Source organism: Rhinolophus sinicus, chromosome 8 (assembly GCF_057876585.1).
Source record: "Rhinolophus sinicus isolate RSI-liver-muscle chromosome 8, RSI-T2T, whole genome shotgun sequence".
Taxonomy (NCBI): Eukaryota; Metazoa; Chordata; class Mammalia; order Chiroptera; family Rhinolophidae; genus Rhinolophus; species Rhinolophus sinicus.
In genome coordinates, this window is record NC_142508.1 from 40,551,446 (window position 1) to 40,561,387 (window position 9,942).

At 58.2% G+C, this 9,942-nt stretch overlaps 1 protein-coding gene across 1 annotated transcript in view; it reads left to right on the plus strand.

Annotated features, from left to right (window-relative positions):
- Window positions 1-9,849, plus strand: part of SYMPK (symplekin scaffold protein) — a 33,667-nt gene extending 23,818 nt beyond the window's left edge. The window contains exons 18-27 of the mRNA XM_019754867.3: window positions 111-271; window positions 1,721-1,829; window positions 2,132-2,232; window positions 2,713-2,803; window positions 3,899-4,000; window positions 7,370-7,557; window positions 8,422-8,598; window positions 8,790-8,885; window positions 9,115-9,444; window positions 9,608-9,849. Coding sequence (XP_019610426.2) covers window positions 111-271; window positions 1,721-1,829; window positions 2,132-2,232; window positions 2,713-2,803; window positions 3,899-4,000; window positions 7,370-7,557; window positions 8,422-8,598; window positions 8,790-8,885; window positions 9,115-9,444; window positions 9,608-9,772 — 1,520 coding nt within the window. The 3' untranslated portion in view covers window positions 9,773-9,849. The remainder of the gene's footprint in view (window positions 1-110; window positions 272-1,720; window positions 1,830-2,131; window positions 2,233-2,712; window positions 2,804-3,898; window positions 4,001-7,369; window positions 7,558-8,421; window positions 8,599-8,789; window positions 8,886-9,114; window positions 9,445-9,607) is intronic.
- Window positions 9,850-9,942: the final 93 nt, after the last annotated feature.

Below are 9,942 nucleotides of genomic sequence, written 5' to 3' on the forward strand. Positions count from 1 at the left end.
AAGGGCCTAGCTCCCTTTTGTGCCCACCCCCCAAGAAGGGACAGACACGGGGCGGGAAGGGATTGGGAGGGGAGTGGGGCCAGCCTGATCCCCGCCTCCTGCCCTATCAGAGGTGGCAGCGCCCTGGACCGAGGAGACAGTAAAGCAGTGCCTGTACCTCTACCTGGCCCTCCTGCCTCAGAACCACAAGCTGATCCACGAGCTGGCAGCCGTGTACACTGAGGCCATCGCTGACATCAAGCGGACGGTGCTGAGGGTCATCGAACAGCCGGTGAGGCCCCTGAGCCCACCAGGCTCTGCCCACCGTTGGCAGGGCTGAGTCCCCAGCTCCAGCCCCTCCCCTGGTACCTACCTCGCTATGAGCTAAGCACTAAGGCTTGTCACCAAGCAGCTCTGTAGCTTGCGAGCGGTCTGCACGTCCGTCTGCTCATCAGAAGACAACAGGGTGGCCCCGCAGTAAGAGCCCGGCATTGGGCAGACAAAGGTTTACATTCTACCTCTGACTCACTGTGTGAACTTGCACCCCCTTCAGTAAAAAATGGGGAAGGTGATTCAGTCCTCCGAGCTGCTGGTAGGAATTCTGTGTAAGTATCTATCACTGGTATCATTTACCTGCTGGCCTCCCCCTGCCTCGCTGATGGGAGCCTCTGGAGCCACAGGGCCACCCACTTGAGAAGCAGCTCAGTTGCAAACTGGCACCCGAGACCAGAATGTCTGCCCTGCCAATGTGCAGCTGGATTTCAAACCACTTTGATATCTCTGTCCTGGCATTTGTTTATTATGAAAACTTTCCAAAATAATCAAAAGGAGAGTGTGGTATATTACTTCCCACTTACCTGCCACCCAGATCCAACGATGTCTCCATCCACATCCTTCCTGTAACAAGGGGATGGTGGGCTCGTTGTGAGGAGGAAGCAGATTCTCCCATCGTCAAGGTGAGCTCACTGGAGTGTGAGCTCCTGGAGGGCCAAGTTGTCACTTCCACTCCTGATCCTAAACATTTACTGGGCAGAGGAAGGCAGGCTGCTTGAAGCCTGGCCCTCCGCCCCATGTGCTGGGTGCTCGCGGGCAGGCCAAGCCCTGAGCTGAGCTAGCAGCCAAGCCGGGCACTGGCAGCATGGAGGGGGTGGGCCAGGGTCAGTGATGCCTTTGGAAGTCAGAAAACCTTCACCGAGGAATTGAAGGACAGGTTGGCCATTAAAGGTCAGGTGAGGTCAGAGATTACACAGGAAAGGCACGGCCCTTCCACGTAGGAGCCAGTGCTGGCAAAGGCTCTGGAGCTGCAGTAAGTCCCTGTGAGATGAGCTGGAAGAGACCAAGACACTCCTGCCCTACCCCTCCCACCTTCCCCAGATTACCCCCAGTTCAGAGAACCGTCACCAGCTCTTTTTCCCCAGTTTCATTGAGATAGAATTGACATACAACATTGTGTTAGTTTAAGGTGTATACCATAAGTGGTTTGAAATCTGTATATATTTCAAAATGATTACAGCAATCAGTTTAACATCCATCACCTCATAGTTAGAATTTCTTTCTAGTGATGAGAACTTTTAAGATCTATTCTCTGTCACCACTTCTTACCCCAGCATCCCAGCATCTGCCCAGCCACCTTGCCCTTGACACGTGGGCCACCCTGAGCTCTCACCCTGGCCCCCCTTGTCCGTCCTCCCCCACCCCCCGCATTGCCCAGGCCTCCCCTGTCATCCCTCTCTACCTCTAGATCCGAGGAATGGGCATGAACTCTCCAGAGCTGCTACTCCTGGTGGAAAACTGTCCCAAGGGGGCAGAGACGCTGGTCACGAGATGTCTGCACAGCCTCACAGACAAAGGTGCCCCCCCGAGTCCCCACCTTTCATTTTCTTCCATCACCCATGCCTTCCCAGGACTTGGGGATCAGAGTGGCTGGGTCCCCAGATGGTTGGACCTCTTGTGTGTCTCTCCCCATCCTTGGACCTCAGTTTCTCCATGTGGAACAGTGTGGCAAATGCACTTGAGAAACCAAGGGCCAAGGACTCCTGTTCTGAAATAGCGTTGTCCCTCCCCTCCCACACTGCCATCTCTTCCCCTCGCAGTGCCCACCCTCAGCCCGCTGTCCCCCATCACCTGTGCCTCCTGCCCCTTCTGCCTGCAGTGCCACCGTCCCCAGAGCTGGTGAAGCGGGTCCGGGATCTCTACCACAAGCGGCTGCCAGACGTCCGCTTCCTCATCCCGGTGCTCAATGGGCTGGAGAAGGTGCAGAACTAACTGGATGCTCGGATGTTCCCTCTGAAGAGGACGTGGGGGGGGGGGGGAGGAGGCAGGTCCCCTGGTTCCTGTCAGTTGCTTTGTGAGCGTGTGCCTGGGCTTGTCAGACCAGGGGTCAGTCTCAACTCCGCCTTCTCCGTGACCCCGAGCTCGCCATTCCCCTCTCAGCCTTGGTTTCCTTCTGTCAAGTGAGGATCCCAGTTATCACCCATCACCCCGTCACCGTGGGTGAACCTCCATCTCCTTGTGTAAAGAGTGGGTGATAACACTCCACTTTTCGGGGGAGTCGGAGAGCTGTCCCAGGAAGTAACACAAAGGGGGCTCAGATGGGATGAGGCGGGGGCTGAGTCAGGCCCAGTGAGATGGGGAGGGAGCTCAGCCCTGAGGGAGCAGAGGGAGGGAGCGAAGGAAAGCGTCAGAGCCTCCCTGGGGCGCATCTGACCTGCCTCCCCTGCCCTCCCCCTGTAGAAAGAAGTGATCCAGGCCCTTCCAAAGCTCATCAAACTGAATCCCATCGTGGTGAAAGAGGTCTTCAACCGCCTGCTGGGCACCCAGCACGGTAGGTGCTGTGCTCCCCTCCCGCCAGCGGCCAGCTGGGCCTTGGCCCTCAGTTCTCCTCCCGCGTGGCTCCCTGTGCCCCAGCTCCCCCGCGAGGCCCCGCCTCACCTCCGTTGGTCATGCAGGAGGACGGGGTCCCACGGGCGGGCGGGCGAGGTGTGTAATGCTGGGGGAGGCTGTGGTGCTGCCTTTAGGGAGAAAGGGGCTCATCCTGCTCCCTAGGGCTGCCAGCCAGACTTGGCGACGCCTGAACATCGTCCCAAAGTTCCCAGGCCACCCTCCTGTGACAGGTGGACATGGCGGGAGCAAAATTGTGCAGCTGGGTCTGACTCGAATAGTGTCTTCCTTTTTAGGACCCAACTGCTCTCAGTCTCCCTCGGTGTGGGCTCCACTCCCGCCCCTTAGCTCTTGCCTGAACCCCTCAAGTTGTGGGTGAGGGACATTTTGTTTGACATGGCCAGAAGGGAGCAAACTCAAACTTGCAACTTAGGTGTCGGATTGGTGCCCCCCGTCACCCTGAAGCTGGGGAGGGACTTGGAGGCCATGTTCCGCACAAACTGCTGATTTAAAACAGACACACAGGAGTGTCTGGGACCCTCAGAGCGGCACCTGCAGAGTGCCAGCTCCCCTAGCCGCCCCCACACAGCACTCAGCCTGAGCACTGTTCACAAGTCCATTGCCTGGCCCCAGCCTGTCCTGTCCAGTAAATGCCCGGGAGTGTCTGTGCTGTGCTGGGGACCCCACAAGCTTGTCTTTCGTGGGTGCACAGCCCAGTGAGGAGGGAGAGAAACAGCCAGACCACACTCAAATACCGTCCTAAGGAGGGTGGGAACCCAGCGTGGGAGAGGAGAGTGAGCAGTCTCGCACTGAGGGTGGGCTTTCTGGAGGAGATGGCTTTCTAGCTGCTGAGTCATTCAGCCCCCTTTTAGTGTTCTCAGTCTCTCACTTCCCCTACTCTGGCCCTTTGTCCCCCAGTCCAACTAAAGCCAAGGTGCCTCGTCTTCACTCTCTGCTCCCCGAATCTGGGAGACTCGGACCATCTCTTCACTTGGGCTTCCATGCTGTCTCCTCCCCTCCTCCCTCTCTCCCACGGCAGGTGAAGGGAACTCGGCCTTGTCCCCCCTGAACCCCGGAGAGCTTCTGATTGCATTACACAACATTGACTCGGTGAAGTGCGACATGAAGTCCATCATCAAAGGTGAGGCTCTCCCCCCACCCCCCCAGGTGGCCTGGCCTCCACCGACTTGGGGAAGAAGTTCAGTCACACAAACGTCCCCACTGGAATGTGCCAAGCTGCAGGTGATTCCACCTGTAGGCCCATCCCAGTGCTCCGACACCCACCCTTGGTTCTCCCTCCCTCCTTCCTTCCTTCCTTCCGCTCTCCATCTAAGGAACTAATGTACCTACTTGGTGCTGGCATAGAGTTGCCTTCAAGAAAGTTGGGGAGCCCCTCCTGCCCCAGCCCCGGCCCAAGGAGCAGTGGGCAGAGCCCAGGGCCGAGTGTGTGTGTGGTGGGGAGGGGGCAGAGGCCCTGCCGGCAGGGTGGATGGAGGGCGCCAAGGCCCAGGTTGGACCAGGAGTAGATGATGGGTCCAGTCTGGTCTCCAGTTGTGGCAGGAGAGTGGGGGCGGGGGTGTTGGTGACAAACTGTCAGGCGCACCACAGTCATCAGTTTCATGATAGCCGCTGTCCCTGAGCCAGGCTCTTCTAAGTGCCTTACAGGCCAGCCTGCCTTCTGCACCACCGTTACCGGGTAAGTATGCTGACTTCCATTTTGTAGCCAAGGAAATGGAGGTTGCAGAGAGGTTAAGTAACATGCTCAGCCAGCAGACCCTAAGTGGTGTGAGGGAGAAAACAGAATCCGAAGTCGAGTCGACCTGAGTTGGGGTCCCAGCCCTGCCAGCTCTGCCAGCTCTGCATCTCCCATGGGAAGACCTCTCTCCCTCAGCTCTCAGCCCTCTCCTCCACTCCCTCCCTAAAGGAGGTTTCTGGTCCAGAAGCTATGCTTTTCCATGGAGCTGGACACCTTACTGTCCCATGCTCTACTCAGAAGACAACTGTCCTTTGATTCCACCTCTGTCCTTTAAGTGTGGGGTGGGGGTTCCCTTCCTTGCCACTTAAGTCTCATGTCTAGCCTGAAATCGCTTCTTTAGTGACTTATTTCCTAGCCTTCCCCAGCCAGTTCTCTCAGAAACTTTTAGGTCACGAAAGGAGCTTATGAAAATTTAAAGCCCGCACTACAAGTGAGGAGGAGCTAAGCCCACTAGCAGAAGAGCAGGAGGTAAAAAGGGTCTGTCTGGAAGGTTGGAGCCCAGGAGCGGTCCTTTTACACTCCCTGCCCTGTTCAATGACCTCAGGAAAGCTGTGGGCTCATTCCCAATGACAGTGCGCTAACACGGTTTTGTGGACAATTTGAAAGGATTCCCAGACCCACCACCCCATCCATGGACCCAGATGTGGTTCCTGATCTTACTTACACGAGGGAGCCAAGGCGCAGGGAGAAAACGGGTCTTGCCACAGGTCACACAGGCGGCCCGGAACCAGGCTCCTGGAGATGTGGGCAAGGCTTGGCCTGGCCTTGAGAACCCCTCCTGTTTCTTCCTACAAGCCCAGCCCCACACACAGCCTCCATACTGCGGCACTCTCGGCAAGCCCTCAGCTGGTCTCCCTGCCAGCCACTGGTCCCCAGCACCGGGTTGAGCCAAACACCTGGTTGAGTGTTTCTCTGCTCAGGCACCAGTGCTTTTCCTGGTTGCACTAGTAGCTCCACTTAACTGTAAGCTCCTGATCTAAAGTCCAGTCCTATTTTGTGCACCGTTGGAATTCACAGTGCCTGATAGTATCGGCAGTCATTCCTGGCGTTCACTCCTTCCTTAAACCAGCCTGTTTCTCTAGTGAGTTTTTCTGTAACTAGACCTGCCCTTAGTGGTCTGGTCCAGCAATTAACTCAGTGAGCACCTCTGCTCAGCCCTGTGCTGGGCCATGCTAGGGACACAGCAGGGATGGTGACAACCCTGGGCCTGCCCTCCCAAGGGTCACAGTCCATCCTCAGGCAGTAACAACCCAGAATGAGCTGGGCTGGGACAGGAACCCAGAGGGACCAACTAGTCCTCCCAGGTGAGGGACATCAGGGGGGGGCTTCCTGGAGGAGGGGACACCTGAGCTGAGCACCAAAGGATGAGTAGGCGTGAGGTAACGGGAAAAGATGATCCCAGAGAAAGGAAGAACGTTTGCACAGGCCAAGAAATGCACTTGCATGACCTGTATCCATTGAGAAAATCAGGCCTGGGCCCCACCCACACGGGGTCTCATAGGCCACAGTGGTAGTTTGGACTTGATCTGTTGGCCTCTGGGAGGTGCAGAGTCAGTTTGAGCTTTCAAAGGACCCCTCAGTCTGTGCGGAGGATGGGAGGCCCCAGAGGAGGCTGGGGCAAAGCTGAGGGGGAGGAGGGGAGAAGGTTGATGCTATAGGCTTTTAGGCAGAATAGGCAGGAGCCAGCGACTACCAGGAAGTGAAGAGAAGAAGGTGCTTCCTCCGTTTCTGGCAAGTCCTCTCTGGCACTTACCTCACCTTCTACACTCTCCTCTGCCCCTTTGGCCTAGATCCCCACCTTACCCCCCCCCCCCATCCAGCTTACTCCCTGCCTGTCTACCTGTAATGACTTCATCCTCCCCCTGTTCCTTATAAGCACCCACCCCTGTTCTCCATTAGCCTCTCAAGGATTGGGGGCCTCTCTTCTGGCTCAATAAAGACTTCCTGGTTGACAGACTCACATGGCAAGTGATGTTTGGGGAAGAAGGGCTTCAGAGGCAGTTCCTGGGGTCTTACCCACTAGCACAGAGGATTGGAGCACCACCTATCCCACCAATTTTGGGGTACCTCAAACCCACTCCTGAGGGAACAGACCCCAAGGCTTTCGTGGGTGCCTGTGTTGTGCCAGCCCTCCTTGGGCCCTTCCTGGCACTGGATGTTGAGCTGGGGGCTCATATGCCCAGGCTTCCTCACCCCTCCCTTCCTTGTAACTCTCTGTGTCCTCACATAACCCTAGGCCTGGTGTAGCCCAGCAGGAGAGCGAGCCCTTACGCCCTCGTCAGGATGGGGAGTGGGCAGTCCCTTGAGCAGCCTGCTGGTAGAGGGTCATCTCCTGTCCCCTATGGGGTGCTTATGGAAGTCAAACCTGCCTTCGCTGTCCCATAGGGGTGGAGGTCCCATGCTGCCCCAGGAAGCCAGAATGGGTCCCCAGGGGTCGCCAATGTGTCTCCTACCTCAGCCTTTCCAAGGGTTTTCCCCGAAGAGAAAGGGCCAAGGTCTGCCCACTCTGCCCAGTGTGGGGCTTCCAGGAGCTGGCCATGTCTTTTTCCTTGGACCAGGCCAGTGTCCCCTCAGAGAGAGCGACTGCTGGGTGGGGCGAGTCTTCTGTTTTGCCTGGAGCTTCAGCAAGTCAGGGCTGGGTCTCCCCTCCCATGGGCAGATAATGGGGCTGAGGCTCTCTAAGGGTGGTGGGGCTCCCGCCTCCCGGGGGGCAGCTGGGCAAAGAGGACAGGCCCACTCTCCGCCTCCTCGCAGCCACCAACCTGTGCTTTGCGGAGCGGAACGTGTACACATCGGAGGTGCTGGCCGTGGTGATGCAGCAGTTGATGGAGCAGAGCCCCCTGCCCATGCTGCTCATGAGGACCGTCATCCAGTCCCTGACCATGTACCCCCGCCTGGGGGGCTTCGTCATGAACATCCTGTCCCGCCTCATCATGAAGCAGGTAACCCGCCCCGACTGACTGCAGCAGGGACAAACTGAAGACAGAGTTGAGGCACAACCCCAGGCTTTTCCATGCTGCCTGCCCCACACCACCCAGACCAGCCAGGCCCTTGGCCCTGCCCTTGGCAGAGACAGTACAGCATTCCAGGGGTCGGAACAGCCACAGGATGGCAATGTGACGAGTGAGGGCTGTTGGGTTGCAGGAGCAGTGGGTTGTTGGGGGCTGCGTTCCAGGAGAAGCATGGCTGCCGCTTGCCCCTCAGCACGGTGCATCCAGGCAGAGTGTATGTTAGAGCTGAAAGGTGGTCCGAATTTTGAGAGATGCTAGAAAGTGGGTTTTAGGAATACGATGATGAAACTAAAAACCAAAGCTCATCCACAAGCCCTCCAACTGGATTCAGCCCAGAGGTTGCCATTTTGCAACATCTGGCTTAGAGGTTAAATGCAGATTCAGACAGATCTGGGTTCAAATTTAGTTGTGCCCCTGGGTACCCTGCCCCTTGGTACCCATGTGACCTTGGACAAGTCCCTGCACCTCGCTGGGCCTCGTCTGTTTAGTAGGGCTAATGCCGCCCTCTGGAGGTTGCTGTGAGAATGATACGAGACCATGCTCCCAAAGGACTTAGCTTGAGCCCAACCCCCGGAGCCCAACGGTGAAAGCGCCACTCTCAAGTTGGCCACATGTCCCAGCTGCTTGGGAAAAAGATCCTTTGGAGGGAGGTCAGGGCTCTGTGTACCCCAAAGGAATCTATTGGATAGGTATTTGAGCCCCAGCAGGGCCTCATCTTGGCAAGGTCCTTCTCCCAGTTTCTGGGGTGGCTGCTGGTGCGCTCCCTCACCCCCACTCCCTCCCTGCCCCGTCCAGGTGTGGAAGTACCCCAAGGTGTGGGAGGGCTTCATCAAGTGCTGTCAACGCACCAAGCCCCAGAGCTTCCAGGTCATCCTGCAGCTGCCGCCCCAGCAGTTAGGTGCCGTCTTTGACAAGTGCCCAGAGCTCCGGGAGCCCCTGCTGGCCCACGTCCGCTCCTTCACCCCCCACCAGGTACCCCAGGGTGGGGGGGTGGCCCCATGGGACCAGCCTGGAGGGCTGGAGTGGGTGGGCAGAGGGGAGTCTTGCATTGCCACAGAAGGTCAAGGGTTCTGGAGGATCTGGGACCAGGGATCTGGGGTGTTTTCTCAAGGAGTCACTGCGTCAGAGCTCTCCATAGCTTCCCCATCCTGCTCTTCCCCTAGCAAGCACACATCCCCAACTCCATCATGACCATCCTGGAGGCCAGCGGCAAGCAGGAGCCGGAGGCCAAGGAAGCACCTGCAGGGCCTCTGGAAGAGGTGAGGGTCTGTAGCCCATCCTTCATCTCTACCCAGCCACCTCTGTCTCTGCCAGGAGGCTCCTGCTGAAAAGGGAGGGGAGGGGACAGTTGTCCCTTACTCCCTGTGCCCATCCTGCTTCTGCCTCAAGGGTGGTCTCTGTCTCTTCTTTCCCATCATCCTCTGAGAGCAGCCTAGGTCCTAGCCCCCACCTATCTCTGAGTTTCTGTGTGCCCCTCCCCACCCCCAGGACGACCTGGAGCCCCTGGCCCTGGCACCAGCCCCTGGCCCCCGGCCCCCTCAGGACCTCATCGGCCTGCGGCTGGCCCAGGAGAAGGCCTTAAAGCGGCAGCTGGAGGAGGAACAGAAGCTGAAGCCTGGAGGAGTGGGAGCCCCCTCCTCTTCCTCCTCGTCCACTTCCTCGGCCCGGCCAGGCCCCCCCCAGCCGGAGGAAGTCATAGATTTCCGGGAGGAGGGGCCTGAGTGCGAGACCCCGGCCATCTTCATTAGCGTGGATGACGACTCGGGGCTGACGGAGGCTGCGCTGCTGGACTCTAGTCTTGAGGGGCCCCTACCTAAGGTAGGGATGACAACCGCAGAGCAGCAAAGGAGGAAAGATATCAGGGTTCTGGGATTAAGTGTGTGCTGAGGAGCCAAGATGGGGAGCGGGGTGGGTACAGCCCAACCGAAAGCTTGGAGCTGGGGCCTGCTGTCTGACCCGCTTCCCCTTCTCCTGTCACCAGGAGGCAGCAGCGGGTGGGGTGACCTCAAAGGAGGAGCAGAGCCCCCAGACCCTCATCCCTGCCGGAGAAGACGCTGTGAAGACCCCCAGCCCCGCCGCCGCCACCGCTGCCTCCGCCACCGCCACCGAGGAAGCCGGGGAACCCGAGACCAAGGGGAACAGCTGACAGCTTGGTGGGGAAGGGGTGAGACGGGGAGGGCGGGGCGGTGCTTTGCCTTTAAAAAATAAAAAAATAAAAAAAGATCGCGGGTCTGGGACGTGGGTGCAGTCTCTGGTCTCTGCCGCTGTGTCAGTTGTGGGGCTGCGCGGTATCTGGTGAGCGCGCCCAGGAGCCCG